This window comes from Enhydra lutris, unplaced genomic scaffold (genome assembly GCF_002288905.1).
Source record: "Enhydra lutris kenyoni isolate GAN:26980312 unplaced genomic scaffold, ASM228890v2 scaffoldscaffold34, whole genome shotgun sequence".
Taxonomy (NCBI): Eukaryota; Metazoa; Chordata; class Mammalia; order Carnivora; family Mustelidae; genus Enhydra; species Enhydra lutris.
The window spans coordinates 19,897,178-19,915,190 of NW_019154118.1; the positions used below are offsets into that span (position 1 = coordinate 19,897,178).

Below are 18,013 nucleotides of genomic sequence, written 5' to 3' on the forward strand. Positions count from 1 at the left end.
CGGGGCGGGGGGGAAGCAGGCTCCCCGCAGAGCAGAGAGCCCGATGTGGGGCTCGATCCCAGGATCCTAAGATCACGACCTGAGCCAAAGGCAGAGGCTTAACTCACTGAGCCACCCAGGTGCCCCGATTTTTATTTATTCGAAAAAGAGAGAGAGAGCCTGGACACAATTGCGGGTGGAGGGAGGGGCAGAGGGAGAGGGAGAAGCAGACTCCCCATTGAGCAGGGAGCATGACACAGGCTCTATCCCAGGACCCCAAGATCATGACCTGAGCCAAAGGCAGATGCTTAACCGACTGAGCCACCCAGGCACCCCACAGCATTTCCATTCATATCTACAGTGGCTATTCATGCTAGATTTCCTATGATAGTTGTAATTTTGCAATATATTTAGTAATGAATTGAGTATATAATTAATGTTATGAGTTTAAAAGCATTTAAAACAAGTAAAATCTAAATCAGAAAAACATGTTCATTAGAAATTGTCTTGATTTTTTTAAAAATTTTATTATTTATTTGACAGAGATCACAAATAGGCAAAGAGGCAGGCAGAGAGAGAGAGAGGGAGAAGCAGGCTCTCTGCTGAGCAGGGAGCCTGATGTGGGGCTCGATCCCAGGACTCTGGGATCATGACCTGAGCCGAAGGCAGACGCTTAACCGACTGAGCCATCCAAGCACCCCGTGCCTTGATTTTTATTCCAAAATTATGGATCACCATATCACCAAGATAGTTAAATCCATAACCAATAGGACAGTGACTACCACCCCCGTGTGAGACGACTAAATGTAGAGTGACGGAGGATAAGGAAGAGAAAAGATTCTACCGACATTCCTTTATTCCACAGGTTCCTTGGCAGGAGCAGTTGCTAGATGAATAGGTTCCTGGATCTTGGTGTTAGATAGAAGGAGTCACTGGACTGGTCTGCTGGGGCAGAGAATGGTGGGGCTGTAGGGCCAGCCATCTGGAGGGAGGGCACATCTTCTTTTCCCGGACAGGCTGAGAAGATGAGGGATAACCCACCGAGGGCCAGGAAAATCCCAGCAGCCCAGCCCAGGTAGAGGGCATCTCCAAACTCCCAGCGAGGCACAATCTCAGGGATGCTATTATCCCAGAAGTCTTGGATTGTGGCATAGGCCACCCAAGAGACTGGGAGGAGGGTAGTGGCTGAAGCTGATGCTTCCAGAGTCCCTCCCAGGAGACAAAGCCGCCTTTTAAATACCCATCTGATCCTGTGCAACTGGAAACATTCAGACCCAAAGCCAGAGAGCAGAAGCCCCAGTAGCCCCAGCCCGTGGGAGGCTACCATCAGGATGCGGGATACCTGGAGCTCCTGGGGCAGAGACAAGAAGGACTCAAAGGCCTTGCACACGGCAACTTCCTCTTGATTCACGCAGACCTCCCAAAGTCCCATGACCCAGGTTTCCATTTCGTTCAGGTCCAGACTGAGAGTCTTCCACTGCGGTAGGATGGTGGTGACACAGGAGCAGACCCAGCCGAGGAGAGAGAGGAGCAGTCCTCCAAGCTGGGCTTTCCCGCGGAGACTCCAGGCCATGGCTGCTCCCACTACAGAGGCAGAAAGCAAAGGACAGATGGCTCAGTGACGGGTTAGCGGGGCGTACTCTGGGGGCGGCCCAGTGGAAGATCTTTCATTGAGGGCTCTTGTTTCTGTTTTTAGGCAGCAGCCGAGGCAGATGCTAGGAACTCGGCAAGGTTGGGTTTAGGGGGTGTGCCCAAGATCGGATGTGGGCGTGGGTTCTGGGGGAGGGCCTCGTGAGAGGCAAGAAAAAAAAAACCAACCCCCCCCCAAAAAAAAAAACCAAAACAAAATAAAACAAAAAAACCCAAAAACCCCAAAAAACCCCAACCAGACAGTAGACTATCAATATCTATTTGATGAGTAAATTCATAAACCTGAAAGTAAAATCACTTCCCAGTTGATGAGAATGGTGTTCTGGGAATATACATTGATGTAATCTTTCTGGAGGGCAACATGACTTCATATTTCATACTTTTATTTTTTTTAAGATTTATTTATTTGGGAGAGAGAGAAAGAGAGAGAGGGAGGAGGGGCAGACGGGGAGGGAAAGATATCCTCACGCAGACCCCCTGCTGAGCATGGAGCCACATATGGGGCTCCGTCCCAGGACCCTGAGAGCATGACCTGAACTGAAACCAAGAGTCGGATGCTTAACCCACTGAGCCACCCAGGCATCCCTCATATTTCATACTTCTAAATATGCATGTACTTTGACCCAGCACCTTACCTCCAGGAACTGACCCTAATTTATGGTGAATATATACAAAGATTATGAAAATGCCCATTTGAAATATTGGTTAGTACTGGGCAGCCATTTTAAAGTGATGTAGAAAGAATTTCAGTGACGTGAAAAATATTTTTGATTCATCGTTAAGTGAGACAGGCAAGGGACCAATCAGTGTATAGAGCATGTAGAGCACAATTTCACTTTTTAAAAAGAGTGTATGTCTTTATCTATGTATCACATGCCACAAAATGTTAACCGTGGTTGTTTTAGTGGAAGGATTATGGATAGTTTTTATTTTCTTATTTGTGATTATCTATATATTTTATGCATTTTGTAAGTGTATCAGTTAATATTTTTGTAAGCAGGAAACAGATGGAAAATGCCCCATCCCAGGAAGCAATCCAGACCAGAATCTTCCAGGAGGGATGTGCCCCCCGCACCCCCCGCCCCCCACTGCCACCAAGCTCCCGCTGCTGTAGGACTGTAGCTGTAAGAGGTGGTACTTACTCATGCCAGCTTCCGTTCCTATGTGTTGCTGCTGCCAAAAGGCAGGTTCTGACAGCAAAGGAAATAATTTGCATTTACTGAGTAGGGCTAAATGCCAGACTTTTGACCAGATACTTTATCCTTATTGAATTTTCACCCCAGTGCTGTGAGATGCATGTTAGGTAACGTGCCAGGGTCCCCCAGCTGGTAAGCAACAAATCTAGCTCCTGGGCCAGGTGGTTTCAGACTGTGTCACTTCATGGCCCTGTCTCCAGGCCACCACGGTGACTCCCCCTTCACTGCACCTGCACACCAGTGACGGAGCACATGGGCACGGTTCATCTTTATGAACAAATACCCAAGAAAATTGGGATTTCTTGTAATAAAGACATACATGTTGGCCATTGTATTCCCCTATTCATATTTTAAGCTACTGATAGTCCTACGGTGAGGAAGGGGAAGGAAGGGTGTGGGGGAAGGGGAAGCAGGGGTGTGGGGGAGGGGGAAGCATGGGGAAAGGATCTAAGAAGACACTACCTTGACTTTATCTGAATGATGTCTCAATACAGTCTGATCAGATTATCAGTGGTGTGGGAGTGGAGGGAGGTGACCAGAATCATCTCAAAGTCCCCTTTTTTCTTTTATGTTTTATTATAGAACACTTCAATAATACACAAGTAGAGCAAATGGAAAAAGAAATTTCATGTCCTACCACCTAGCTGCAGAAACTATCCACACATACCGATCTGATCTCATCCATGGCCACATCCACCATCCGCATCCCTCCCTTCACACTGTTTTGAAGCAAATGGGGGGCTCTCCCAGATTGTAGGCTCCTTCTGCTGCTTTTGTAAGAACCACATGTTCTAATCAACACAATGGCAAAACAGAATGCATCCCTGGAAATGCTGTCTGCTTGCATTTTATTCATCCAGGTTTGTATTTGATATTTTCCTTCTTGAACACAGGCATGCCACAGGTGTATGAGCTCTGATAGGTCAGGAAGAATTATCCTTATTCCCTTGCCTTTTCTTCAGAGCCCTTTCTTTTCTTTTTTCTTTCTTTTCCCTTCCTTCCTTCCTTCCTTCAAGATTTATTTATCTGGGCACCTGGGTGGCTCAGTTAACTGTCTGCCTTCGGCTGCATTCATGATCCCAGGGTCCTGGAATTGAGCCCTGCATCAGCGGACATCCTGCTTCTTCCTCTCCCTCTGCTCCTCCCCTGGCTCGTGCTCTCTCTCTTTCTTCAATATAAATAAAATCTTTTAAAAATTTATTTATTTATTTGAGAGAGAGTGTAGACATGGTGGGGGAAGGGGCAAGGGGGGGAGAGAGAGAGAGAGAGAGAGAGAGAGAGAGAATCTTAAGCAGACTCCTCGGTGAGCGCAGAGCCTGACTCGGGACTCGATCCCATTACCCTGAAATCATGACCTGAGCTGAAATCAAGAGTTGAAAGCTTAACTGACTGAGCCACCCAGTCCCCCATTCAGGGCTGTTTCTTGACAATTTGTGAAAATCCGTGAGTTGGGAGACATATAAATCATGAGAAGTGTGAACCATGGGGGAGGTCAGGTTAGTGAGGGAAAAGAGAATGCATTCATCTTATTAATTTCTTTTCATTTATTCAGATATTCATTCATGCTTGCATGCGCTGTACGTATGTAGCAACTCCACTCTATTCTCTATGTTCTTTCTTCTCCTTCCTCAGTCTAACTCTGGCTCTTCCTGGCCTTTCCCCGCAAACTTGACGGACCGTCTGCAGCTTATCCAATGGCCTCTCTGCCCAGGGAGAGGCAAAGCTCTGCAGTTGCATCTGTGGGTCTGACCCATGGATCGGTTTCCTGGAGAAGATCCCAGAACCTCAACCTCAAAGTGGTACCTCCTTCCATTCTCAGTTCAGATTCCTTCTTACTGTGAAACTTTTCTGGGTCAATCAGACTGCCAGACGGCCTACTCCATTATTTCCTCTGCCCTTTGTATCTTCCTCAGAGGTGACTTAGCTTCTGGGCCTGTTACTTGCACAGGTCCCTTCTTAGGCCTGCACCTAACTTTGAATTTATTTTATATTCTTTTCCTTAAAGAGTCTTCCCCTTCCCAGCAACTGGATAAGATTTAGGCCCCCCAAAATCTGGACTGATCTCTCATTTACCTTCAAGATGGCAATGATCATATTTCCTGGGATTATTTATTCACATATTTTGGATTTCCAGCCTAGCCCAATGTCTGTCATATGTAGTTAAATAGAATGTAAGTTTTCAGGAATGTCCCCTGCAGGTCCTTCTTTCTCACTGGGCATTTAGTAGTCGTAGCATTTAGAATTCAAAGTGAGGCTGACAGGTCTACTGATCAGAAACGAATTTGGTTTTCTAGGGAGGGACGCCTTTCCAGCATGTTATGGCTGTCCTTTGTGCTTCCTGTCTCAACCCCTGTTTCATTTCCTTTGCTCGTGTCACAGAAAGCTGCGCTTGGCTCATTGGGATAAGCAGATAGTCCTACAGACACCTAAAATTGATAAGGACTTTAGGGTCAGCATCTACCTGGGGTCAACTCTCACCAGATACTTTTTTAAAAATTAAAGATGACATTTTAATCAAAGCAGTACATGTTTATGACAGAAAAATAAGAAAAGAGGGCAAAAAAGAGAAAAAAATACCGTAAGTTTGCCACTCAGATAATTTGGTGTATACCCTTTACCTCTATATATGTATCTATATCTATTTATTTTAAAAAACAATCATCCTCTACATGGTATATTATGAACATCTTCCAATATGTGACACATGTAAATAATGGAAAAATTTTTTAAAAACTTCAGATAAAGTTGATTTGTAATCTCTGATAGAAAGTGTTAAATATCTTGCTCTAGTCTACACAGTACTAATGTTATTTATACTTAAGTCATATAAACAATATAAATATGTAATGGGGGCGCCTGGGTGGCTCTGTTGGTTCAGCATTTGCCTTCACCTCAGGTCATGATCTTAGGGTCCTGGGATCGAGCCCCTGTCAGGCTCTCTACTCAGCAGGGAGTTTGCTTCTCCTCTCCCTCTGTGCTCACCAGTGCACTCTTTCTCCAATAAGTAAATGAAATCTTTAAAAATATATTTATAAATATGTAATGTATTACATAGAAGAAACACGTGTATTTGTTACACAGATGTAGTATGTATGTAATATATGCACATAGTTGAATGTAATGTAATATATGTACATAGATTGCATTGTAAACTATGCAACATAAAAGGAGGGCAATTTAGGCAGACTTTTTTATGAGGTAACGCCACTTCATTTGCACAACTCCAGAGGGCTCTATTCATATAGACTCTGCTGGCAGCTGCGGCCCTTAAGGGTGAATAATTAACGAAAAAAGATCAAGGTGGGTTCCTCCGGTATTCCGGCTCGATAAATTTCAGAGTTAAGCGTTTTGAAGTTGAGAAAGGTTCATTTAGGACTGGTTTTTAAGTAAAAACATTTCATTTCTTCTAGCGAAAAACAGGCGGGAACAAACTATTTTGAAAACAGCCAGGGAAAGAAACGCGTTTTCCCAGTTTGCCAGCGAAGGGACACCGTGGAAATTCCAACCTAGGACGGTCCCGGTGCCTGCTGGGAGTTGTAGTGCGGCCTCGCCTTCAGAGCCACAGTCTGGGCCCCGCGAGGCTCAGTTTCCCGGCAGGCCGCGCGCCAATCCCGCCGGCGGGACTGGGGCTGCCGCGCTGGCCGCAGGATAGTGACCTCGTCGGTGTTGGTTCCTGTCGTGGCGATGGCTTCTTTCGTGACGGAGGTTCTGGCACACTCCGGGAGGCTGGAGAAGGAGGATTTGGGCACTCGGATCAGCCGCCTGACCCGGCGGGTGGAGGAGATCAAGGTGAAGGCCGGGCAGCGGGAGGCTGACTGAAAAGGGACGACGGGTCCGTTTGTGGGGACGGGGAAAGGAGTGGGGGCTAAGGGCGGGGAGCGGGGTTATGAGCAGAGTCAGGTGTAGGGGCTGAGGGGGAAGAATGTGAAGTGGGAGGACCGGCAGGTGTGTGGATTGGGGAGGGGAGCGGAGGAGAGCTCAGGCAGGGGTTGGGGAGCAAGGAGGCGCGGAGGCCTGGAGCCTAGGGGAGGAGGAGGCGGTGGGCCGGGAGTGCTGGGCACTGGGGTTAGGGTGGGGATCGGTCGGGTCGGGGGCTTTGCGGGAAGACTGAGGAAACCAGCAGGGGAGGTGGGACCAGAATCCCGGAGGTGTCCGGGGAGGTTGCAGGTGAGAAGAGAAATGCGGACAGGACCACCTCCCTGATTTGTGTTTATCTCCCCCGCCCACTCCTTTTTATGCCATTTGCTGATGAATAAAATAGCTTTGGGAGAATCGTACCGTCCTTCCCTCTGAAATTTTTGTTGTTCCAGTCTGTCAACGTGTATGAAACTCTGGTCTTCATCCCCAAGTCCTTTGAGGCTGCTCTGAGTGTTGTAAAACATACTAAAAACGCTTCGGTGGACCCCGCTGCCTTGAGATTGATACAAACCCCAAAATACATCTCCATTCACAGTTTCACTCTGTATTGGTATCCTTCCCTTGCCAGTATTTGTTCACATCTTTGTGACTTTCATTTAAAGTTGAGTGTTATTTCATTTAAAGTTAAGTTTGGATTTAAGTCTGGAAGTTGTGAAAGGTTCATTGAGGACTTAAGTCTGGCGTTAAGTCTGGATTTCAGGGAGCAAGTTTGGCAACCCTGTCATAAAGGCACAAGAAGTAGGTCTTCCTAACAACCCCTGATTTTACAAAAATGGTTTCCTGACTTATAAGTAGTCATGTTACCCCCATCTCTCCTTTAACATGGGTTTAGGGTTTTTCAACACTTTTTATATGGTGGAAAGACCGTGGAGCGACCTTAGCATGGCACTCAAGGTTCTTACTGTTCTGGACCTAGCTTTCCTTTCACTGGGTTTCCTTCACCAACTTGGATCTTCAGCCAACTGACAATTACTTTCTATGCTCTAAGCAGACCCAGTATTTTTCCTGTTTCCCAGATTTTGCTTATGTGGCCATTTTTTCATCTTTACCTATAGTGTTTCTACCCATTTTTTTTTTTTAAAGATTTTATTTACTCATTTGAGAGAGAGAGCAAGCAGAGGGTGAGGCAGAAGAAGAGGGAGAAGCAGACTCCCTGTTGAGCTGGGAGCCCGAAGAGGGGCTCAATTCCAGGACCTAGAGATCATGACCTGAGCCAAAGGCAGATGCTTAACCATCTGAGCCACCCAGGTGCCCCATCTACCCATTTTTTATGTCCTATCTCAAATCTAGTTTCATGTATGAAAAGTATGTCCATTTTTCCCTCAAGCAGAGGTGATCTCTTTCTCATTTGTGTTTCTGGAGGACATTAACTCTTTTCCTATATTACATTTTTATATTCTGGTTACTTAAGTGTATAGTACTTTTCCTGCTTAAAAATAACTTATATGTGGGCAGGCATAATTTTTTTCTGGTATTTTCCAAAGCATTCAGTGCAGAGTATTCAATAATTTGTTTATTGATGCAGCTCAAATTAAGTTAGAGTTTTAAGATTAGGCCTTAAAATTTTATAAGCAAGAAAATAGAAATTCATGAACTGAAGTATACAGATTGTGGATTTAATTTATCCATTTTCTTTTTCTAGTAGCTATATGATTAAAGTTGGTGGCTGTAGTCAGAGCTAATCTAGTTTAATATGAGAACTTCTGGCTTCTCCTTTTCTTTTCCAGCATTTGTATAACTTTTGGGGACTGGTGGAATTTGGTGATCATTGTCTTCTTGCATCATAATAATGTTACAAGATCCTTACGGGTGGGAGGAATGTGTTTTTCAAAGAAAACCATTGGCGTGGAGGAAAAGTAAAGGGGTGTGGGTAACTGGCAAGAAGGCTCCAACATGGAGGATTCCTTATGAAAGATGAGCTGTATATTTTTAATAGAGTTCTCTACTCATCCCACTGTAATTCTTCTGTCTTATTTTATAGGGTGAGGTGTGCACTATGATCAGCAAGAAGTATAGTGAATTCCTGCCTAGCATGCACAGTGCCCAGGACCTGGTTACCCAAGTGGATAAGCTATCTGAGGACATTGACCTGCTGAAATCCAGGATAGAGAGTGAGGTAAAAATGGTTCATTATATTGGTTAGGTTTGTAGTTTCTAGTAGTTTGTAGTAGTTAGGTTTCTTGAGTCCTAAGACATTTCAACTCTGTGTGTAAGTTTTTAAGACCTCACTTTCCTTCCTTATTGGTCATTGGAAGTTGCATTAGATAACTTTAGAGTAACTTTCGATTTTAAAATAGAAATATTTTCTAGAACTATAAACAATTTTCATAGCAAAACTTTGCATTTGAGTAGCACTTTGTAAATTAAAAAAATAATCTTAGAATTTTACTGTCTTCAAAATAAAGCTGAATCATCTGGCCTTTTCTCGTCTCTTAGTTTAAAATGTTTGCATCTCTTAATGGCTAGCATTCTCTTATATCTGTGGCTGGCCTCCACACTTTCCAGACTCAGCATAATCTTGGTCATTTGGCCTACTCCTGGAAAACTGGCTTGATTTGCCAATTACAACCGCTCTGTTGCTTGTCATTGAGCCTCTTTATCTGGACACACAAAGAATCCTTGCCTGTCTTGTGTCATGTCACTGTGTTGGGTCAGTGCTTGCTCTGCTTCTTAGGCAAGGTCTGGTGCTATTTAGAAATGCTTACCGTGTTTGCTGGAGTGCTGTCATCACAAAAACAAGCCAATCTGGAAACAAAAATAGTGACTTTGTAATTTTTTTTTTTTAAGATTTTATTTATTTATTTGACAGAGATCACAGGCAGGCAGAGAGAGAGGAAGGGAAGCAGGTTCCCTGTTGAGTAGAGAGCCCGATGCGGGGCTGGATCCCAGGACCCTGGGATCATGACCTGAGCCGAAGGCAGAGGCTTTAACCCACTGAGCCACCCAGGCGCCCCCATCACTTTGTAATTTTAAAAACATTTTTCACATGTATTATTTCACCAGGAGTTTTTTTCCTGTATTTTACTTTTAGGAGACATAGTCATTTGAAGTAAGGAAAGCAGTGATATTAGAGGTTTAAACAAGTATAATCTTAGAGGCCTTCTCTGTCTATTGCTAAATTATTGGGCAGGGCTCATTGTTATCTCAGATCAAGATGGTGAAATGTTTTCAAAGTCCTCAAGGAAAGACACCCAAGTCTTTTCTCTCTATGTGATTTTCTAAAGAAGGAAAGTGCCAGATGTGTTTTTCAAAAGTTCTATATAAAACTTCAGGCACAAATGGGGATTTCTAGGTACCTAGAAAATCTGTTTAACAGCCAGTTCATCAATCATTCTGATTCGAGGTTTTAATAAAAACAAATTTGTTCCTCTACAATTCTGGCACAGTTCAAATAGTATTTTCAAAGTATATTTGTAATTAGTTGATTGTTTGATCTGTGAGTCAATAGTCAGTCTTAGACTGTACTATTAGAAGTGCAGTGTGTGGAACAAGAGGGTCCTGTCTATACCTTTAGCTGACCAGATTATGGTTGGTGAAATTTATTCAGTTCTGGTGGTTGCATTTTGCAAGGTGCCTGGTCTAAATGAGAAGGTCCATACTTAAACATTTTGTCATTAGAAGAATGGTGAGAGAAACCAAGGGCGTTTTAGCCCTAGTAAGATTGAAACTTAGGGCTGGAGAATGAAAATGAGATTTAATAGGTAGATATTATAAAGAGATTCACTCAGTCATTTGGTATGCTTACTGAACATCTGCAAGGCTCCAGATACTGTGCTGGTTACTGAACAGAAATGATGGTTTTCTTAATTTCAAAGTGTGAATCTCATGCCTAATGTAGATGACTAAAATAGTATGATACCCATTAAATAGGAATAATTCAAATGGAGGGAAAATATAGCTGAGCTTGGCTTCCTGTAGGAAATAGCATCAGACCAAAACCTCAAGTGATAGGTAGTTAGGCAAAGAGGAAGGAAGAGCGTTTTAGGTGGACACTGGGGACAGCGTTACAGAGACATAGATGGAATGGAGAGGTGACGCTTTCAGAGAGGGGCAAGGATTCCATATGACTCATGTTTAGAGAGCTTGGTGGGAAGGGACAGGAGATAAGACTAGAAAGGTAAGCAAGGACCTTGTGGACATTATCTTGATGGCATCAGATTTGAATTTTCAGAATCCCATTCTGCTGGCAACTTGAAGAAAGGACTTGAGAATGAGACAGGGAAATGAGCTGGCAGTTAAAGCATTAGGAGGCAGTTAAACTAACCAGGGAAGAAAGAACAGGGCCTGCTGTAAAGTCAGTGGCCATGGATGGAGGATGGAGAAGAGGATGAGGATGAATCCTAGTGACATTTAAGAGGTGGGATCTTTGGGACTTGATGTGGGGAGTGAAGGATCATGGAGAACAAGGTCACTGATGTGCCATTCACTGAAATAGAGAATCTCGAGAAGGAGTAGGTTTTTGTGGGGTGCCTGTGAGATATGCAAATGGAGCTGCCCAGTTGGAGTGTATAAAGATGAAGGCTAGACTTCAAAAAGAAATGAAACGAGAGAGCGAGAGAGAGTGAGGGAGAGGCAGTCCTTGAAATGCAGTGGCTCAAATGGTTTTTAATGCAGTAGTCTGGGCTGCCAGGCCAGTTCTACACAGTCAAGAACTGTGAGGGGATCTGAGATTTTAATCTACTTGCAAGTTAGCTAGTTAGTCTGCCACAGTTTCATGGACGCCACTAGAAGACATGAGACTCCTTGGGTGAGAGATGAAAGACAGTTTATTACTCACAGCAGTGGGCAGACTGAGTGTTTTGTACAGAGGTTAAGAACAAAGAGAGGGCACAGAGGAGGCACATCTGTTTGCTTGACTCAGACTTGGAAATGGTGCACATCACTTCTGCTTGTATTTCATTGGTGAGATCTTAGACACGTGGTCATGCTCCACTGAGAGAGTCTCATCGGATAGCCATGTGCCGTTACTGTTGGGAACGGGAAAACGGCTGTTAGTGGACAATTTACACATGACCCATCCATATACATGTTTGGAGCCTAGGAAGGTGATGCGGACTTGAGATAGGAGTCTTTAGAAATGGAAGCCGTGAGCCACTGATTGTCCAGAGAGGGTATATAGCGCAGGGTTTCTCAGTGTCAGTACTGGTGATATTTGGGGCTGGATAGTTCTTGGTTGTGGTGGCCTATCCTGTGCCTTGTGGGGTAGTTAACAGTATCTCTGGTGTGTACTCCCTAGATGCCAGTAGAACTCCCTCAGTTGTGACAACCTAAACGTCTCCAGACACTACCAGATGTCCCTAGATGGGAGTGGGGGAAAAAATACAATTATTTTTTGAGAACCACTGGTTCAGAGTAGGAGGAGGGCCAGGGAGAGAGGACTGTCAGTCTGTATGAAGTGGTCAGAGGGAAAATGAAGCTCCCTGAAGAAAATGAATGGCCAGAGAACAAGGAGGAAAATCAGTGGAGAATAATTTCAGGGAACTAAGGGAAAGAAAGGAACTGTACTCATAAATAGTTAAACACTGATGATGTTTGCTTTGGATTTAGCAACAAGGAATTGATTGGTGTTTGGGGCACTGTTTTGGAATAGTTTTGATGAAATGGTGGGGATAGAGACCAGATCCCGGTGAGTTGTAGGATGAATGAGAAATGAGAAGGTAAAGACATTGAACTTGGGTCACTCTTGCAAGAGGCTTGTTCGTGAGAGAGAGGAGAAAAACAAGGTAACCACTGAGAAATGGGGTAGCTGTGGTGGAGGGAGTTTTTCCTCAAAGATGGAGGAAATTTCAGCATGTTCAAACCTGAAGGAAGGAGCCTTGCTCTAGTGGGTATCGAGTGTGTCTTTCATGAATGAAAAATGAATTAGGAAGAGGTAGAGATACAGAAAAGAAGGGACTTTGCACCTGTAAAGGCAGGACAGAATGGGAGGTGGATTCTGATTCAGCATAAAATCTTTCTAATGGTGAGAGCTATCAGCTGTAGAATGAGTTGTCACTTGGCAGTGGGGATACCCCTCTAGTCATCCAGGTGGGTGAGCTCTCTGGTGAAAAATACGGTTCAAATTAAGGCTAGATGGTGCCATGAGCCTGTTATGTTGATGGCAGTGGGAACTGCTGCGTAGGGCAATGGTTTGGACTAAGTGAACCGCTTAAGATCTCTTCCCAGTGCGTTCTGTGATTTTGTTGTTGTTGTTATTTCCAATCCTAACCAGCCTTTACGTTTCAGTATGAATTTTATGTTCACCTAATAAAGCTTATTGCTCAGCTCTGAATGTTTTATTTCTTGGATATAGTATAACTTAAGAGTACTTACCTTTGATGTGTGGATTAGGTTCGCCGGGATCTTCATGTATCAACAGCTGAATTTACCGACTTGAAGCAACAGTTGGAAAGAGACTCAGTTGTCTTAAGTTTGCTTAAGCAGCTGCAGCAGGTCAGTAAACTCAACTCAAACTTGAATGTTTTGCTGGTGAGAAAGTAATTTTTTTCCAGTTGGCCTCCGATTAATTATTAAATGTGTATACCTCCGATTCTAAGATTTTTTTTTTGTATTTTAAAAACAAACAAGCAGACAGACTTGAAATAATGGGATATATAAAATGAAATACCTGATGGATGTGTTTATCGTTTTAGTTTTCTGCTGCTATTGAAGAATACAATTGCGCATTAACGGAGAAGAAGTATGTCACTGCGGCTCAGTGTCTGGAAGAGGTACTGAACGTTTCTCCATAGTACCAGCAATCAGTACCGTTCTTGGTTTTAGTAAATTTTGTGTTCCACGTATTCCTTTTATACCAATACCTTCTCCTTACCCTGAGTCCAGATGGAATGTCTAACGATGACTCCATTTCACTGCCAGGCACAGAAATGCTTGAAGTTACTGAAATCCAGAAAATGCCTTGATTTAAAAATGTTGAAATCTCTCAGCATGGAGCTCACAATACAGAAACAGAACATCCTTTATCACCTTGGAGAAGAGTGGCAGAAGCTGATTGTGTGGAAGTTCCCGCCATCAAAAGGTGCTGCTGACCTCAGGTGGACTGCTTTGCTTAATCTGCCTGAACCAGTGTGGCCTCTGAATGTATTCTAAGTATTTTATATTGGTGGATAAGGAGGTTTCATTTCTCAGTCTCCACTGCACCGAGTTCTCCTGCTAAGCAGAATGCATGTTAGGACTAGCTCCTCACTTTACCTCCCTTCCGTCTCTCTCTGTTCTCTTCTGGAGGAAGGAGCACAGCAGGGGGAGATGATTGGGTGGCTGGGAGTCACGTGATGAGGGTGCGGTGGAGGAGGCGGTAGCAGTTAAAGACCACACAGAGTTTCCACTGCATTGTAGGTACACCGGTTGCCAGCAGCCCCAATCCCTGCCATTTACCTTGGCCAGGAAGCTTTGAAAAGCTGTTCATCTGTTTTCTCTCTTGGTGAGGAAAGAAGGCAGGGGACTCAGTGGGACAGGGGTTTTTCTCAGTTTTTCTCAGTCCTTGGGGGAAAAAAACGGTGGCAAAATCATGAGATATGGGGTGCTTTGCAAGATGAAAAAAACAGAATTACTTTGGCCTGGCTTTGCTTTACGCTGCTTGGCTCTGGGGCTCTCTGCTCACTGCTAGGTGTGAGCCTTTGGTGTCTTGTTTACACATAGCAAAGCCCTGAGAATATATGGAGAGGACATGTCATTACACCTGGTATATTTTCTAGTATTGAAATTTAGTTTGTTTCAGTCTCCCCCAACCCCTTTCCCATTCCCACTAAGGCCTTCAGATTCATTAAGTATGTGTGTATGTATATAGACACACATGCACATATGTATTCCAGGTATTTCGAAGGAAGTCCTCTAGAAAATTTTGGACTCTATTTGCAGGCAGAATAAAATTAAGAGAAGATAGCAGGCATGTTAATTCTTTGTTATAATACACCCTTCTTGTTAAACTTACTAGGCAGACTCTTCTCTGTACTCAAGGAAGCATTAAAAAGAGGTCTTCAGTGAAACGAGGACCTTACTTGTCATTCCTTACCTCCATTCAATACCTATTTAATAAGCATTTATTAGGCACGTCTTGCTTTTGCACTTAGTTTGATTCTATGAATATATCAATATGAATATTCATATTCTGTGAATATGACTATATAATATACAGTCATTTCCTGTTTTAAAGTGGTGCCAACGACACATATGTCATAATTAAAATTTGGTTACATTAGAAGTGTATTGTAATAAAACCACATATTTAGGAATCGCAGTAGAGAATGAGCTCTGAGGAGTAGAAGTGGAAATATCTTGCATTGCTGAGACAGCTGATGTTTTCCTCCTTTTTCTTAGATACCAGCAACTTGGAATCTTGCCTGCAAACAGAACTTCATTTATGCATTGAACAGTCTCAGAAGGAAGAGAAGACACCTGTACCACCAATCAGTTCTGTCCTCTTGGCATTTTCTACTCTTGGGGAGCTACAAATGAAGCTTAAATCATTTGGTAAGGCATACTACTTTGTTTCATTTTCGTGACATCTCAGAATGTTTAGTGTTAAAGGAATGACAGGGAGATTTATAAAATATTCTCTAGATAGGGGCGCCTGGGTGGCTCAGTGGTTTAAGCCGCTGCCTTCGGCTCAGGTCATGATCTCAGGGTCCTGGGATCGAGTCCCACATCGGGCTCTCTGCGCAGCAGGGAGCCTGCTTCCCTCCCTCTCTCTGCCTGCCTCTCTGTCTACTTGTGATCTCTCTCTGTCAAATAAATAAATAAAAAATCTTTAAAAAAAAAAATATTCTCTAGATAATATTGATGATGGATCCTAGGGTTTGACCTTAAGATTCATCAGATGGAATTCTCATAAATACTACCCTTTTTATTAAGGGCTTGGATCCTTTCTTGACTTTCCTTTTTTCCTTCTTTTAAACTAGCTACTGTTATTTATTTAATTTGACTTTTTGAATGATTTAAATAAAAATCTGTACACTCATTTAGTGGTGTGTGATGTCACAGGATATGTATTTTTATGGTTGGGTTCAAAGATCTTTTTTGGTGGTGAGGGGGCATGCTTGCTTTTTTTCAAAGTTTGTTCCAGTGATTTGTGATGAATGTTCGTATAATTTTTCAGGTCAGATGCTGCTGAAGTATATCCTTAGGCCTCTGGCATCTTGCCCATCCCTTCATGCCGTTATAGAAAGCCAGCCCAACATCATTATTATTCGTTTTGAATCTGTGATGACTGACTTGGAACATCCGTCACCGTCTGAGGTTTTTGCGAAGATCAGACTAGTACTGGAAATGCTCCAGAAACAACTTCTAGGTCTGTATCTCCAAGGTTGTGCTTTTCTATTTTTATGTCTGGGAAAAGTGGATATTGTTTTTAAAAGCAAACATTATTTTAAAGTAGATAAAAATGCCCCTAATAAGGATGTTTGGAGGATTGGAGGTGAGTAAATGATGCCAAAGGAGTAAAGTTATCACCTGCCTATTTCCTGCTCTGCTTTACATTCATTTTCCTCCCTATATTGAAAATAGGGTCACCAGTGCTACCCCAGATTCTGTATTTGTAATATTTAGTTGAAATTTAGGATATACTTCTCTCACTGGACTTCTAGTAACATCACACTTTGGGACTCTTTAATTATGGGAGAAGCAGAGATGAACTAAGTATTATTATTATTATTTTTTTTTTTTAGCATTTTTTTTTAAATTTATTTTCAGTGTAATAGTATTCATTGTTTTTGCACCACACCCAGTGCTCCATGCAATCCATGCCCTCTCTAATACCCACCACCTGGTTCCCCCAACCTCCCATCCCCCGCCCCTTCACACCCCTCAGATTGTTTTTCAGAGTCCATAGTCTCTCATGGTTCACCTCCCCTTCCAATTTCCCCCAACTGCCTTCTCCTCTCTAACTCCCCTTGTCCTCCATGAGTATTGTTTTTTGTTTGTTTTTTAGAGAGCGAGACAAAGAGAGATGTGGGGGTAGGGACAGAAAGAGAGAAAGAGGGAATCTTAAGCAGGCTCCAAACCCAGTACAGGCTCAATTTTAAAACCCTGAGATCATGACTGAGCCAAAATCAAGAGTCAGATGCTTAACCAGCTGAGCCCCCTAGGCAGCCTGAACCAAGTTCTGTGTATTTCAGTAGGAAAATCTCCATTAATCTGATAGAAACAAACCAGATTTAACATAAATAAATTACATTCCATTTTAGCCTATGGTTTAGATCTTTATATATTCACAATTGAAATAGCCAATTTCTGTATTTCTTTGAATAATTTTTTTGGTTGTCATACTACTAAAGTTTTTCTGGTGTTTTAATATTGTTTTTTAGTTACCCGATATATCTTCTTTTTAAAAAATATTTATTTGTTTATTTTGACTACCTTCTTTATGCTTTTCTCAGTTGTCTTACTGAATAGTCAAACATTCTTGATGTAGAAAAAAGTTAAAAAATGCTGGTGTTGTTTGTATGCTTTCCTGGCAGTCATTTAGTTTATTTACATAAAATAATTTCTGTGTAAAGGAAGGAATTGGTTCTAGTTTTAACAGTAGCAGAGAAGAAAAAAAGGAGTCTTTAGACTTGTGTAAACTGCAAAAATCCAAGGTAGTTTTCTTGTTCCTTCACTTAGGGAAATAATACATAGGTATAAATAAACAAAGTATCCAAGGATTGGAAGGAACCAGAGATCTCGGATACTCGAGTCTCTCTGGGTCACATAGCCAGCCTGAGCACTGTTAGTGAGGGGGAGGTCCCTTGCTCTTGACGCATTCTGCCCTGCCTCTGGGCAGCTCTGATTTGTATGGAGTTCTGTTTGTTTTTTTAAAAATCATGTCTCCTGTACCTGTAGTAATTACTATTAGCAAAACCTCCATATTGCAAATTGAATCTTCAAGGTAGTTGTTTAAAAAATTTGTTCAAAATACAGTACTCTGTAATGCCTGCTTTGTTGATGCTATTTCTACTGTGTTTAGTATATAGAACTTGTTAAATTCCCATTACATCTGATGGACTTTTAAACTCTTTTCAGTAGCTGTTACTTCCTTTCTATCTTACCACTAGTATAAACATCCTTAGGTGTTTTTTTTTTTTTTTTTTTTGAATAACGTTTTAAGTTCTTAGTTTCATTGCTCTTCTATGAATATATTCCATTTCTTCTATAGTCTTATTAAAGTATGATGTTCAGAACAGGACAAGCTTTTATAGGTATAGTGTGAACTAATTCAGCGTAGTTTGGGAGCATTCATGGCCTCATTCTCAGTTCTGTGCTTCTGTGAGTATAGCCAAAGGCTTTTTATTTAT

General features: G+C 42.6%; 2 protein-coding genes across 2 annotated transcripts in view; one reads left to right on the plus strand and one right to left on the minus strand.

Annotated features, from left to right (window-relative positions):
- Positions 1–865: 865 nt before the first annotated feature.
- On the minus strand, positions 866–1,552 carry LOC111154012 (claudin 25). Its single transcript, XM_022513362.1, has one exon. The coding sequence runs from the start codon at positions 1,550–1,552 to the stop codon at positions 866–868; it is 687 nt and encodes a 228-aa protein (XP_022369070.1).
- A 4,879-nt stretch (positions 1,553–6,431) lies between these two features.
- Positions 6,432–18,013, plus strand: part of LOC111153788 (zw10 kinetochore protein) — a 32,780-nt gene continuing 21,198 nt past the window's right edge. Inside the window, exons 1-7 of the mRNA XM_022513027.1 lie at positions 6,432–6,614; positions 8,725–8,859; positions 13,074–13,175; positions 13,376–13,453; positions 13,602–13,761; positions 15,060–15,212; positions 15,838–16,029. Coding sequence (XP_022368735.1) covers positions 6,510–6,614; positions 8,725–8,859; positions 13,074–13,175; positions 13,376–13,453; positions 13,602–13,761; positions 15,060–15,212; positions 15,838–16,029 — 925 coding nt within the window. The 5' untranslated portion in view covers positions 6,432–6,509. The remainder of the gene's footprint in view (positions 6,615–8,724; positions 8,860–13,073; positions 13,176–13,375; positions 13,454–13,601; positions 13,762–15,059; positions 15,213–15,837; positions 16,030–18,013) is intronic.

Coding starts and splice junctions, on each gene's coding strand:
- LOC111154012 (XM_022513362.1), bottom strand. CDS start 1,552: ATGGCCTGGAGTCTCCGCGGGAAAGCCCAGCTTGGAGGACTGCTCCTC.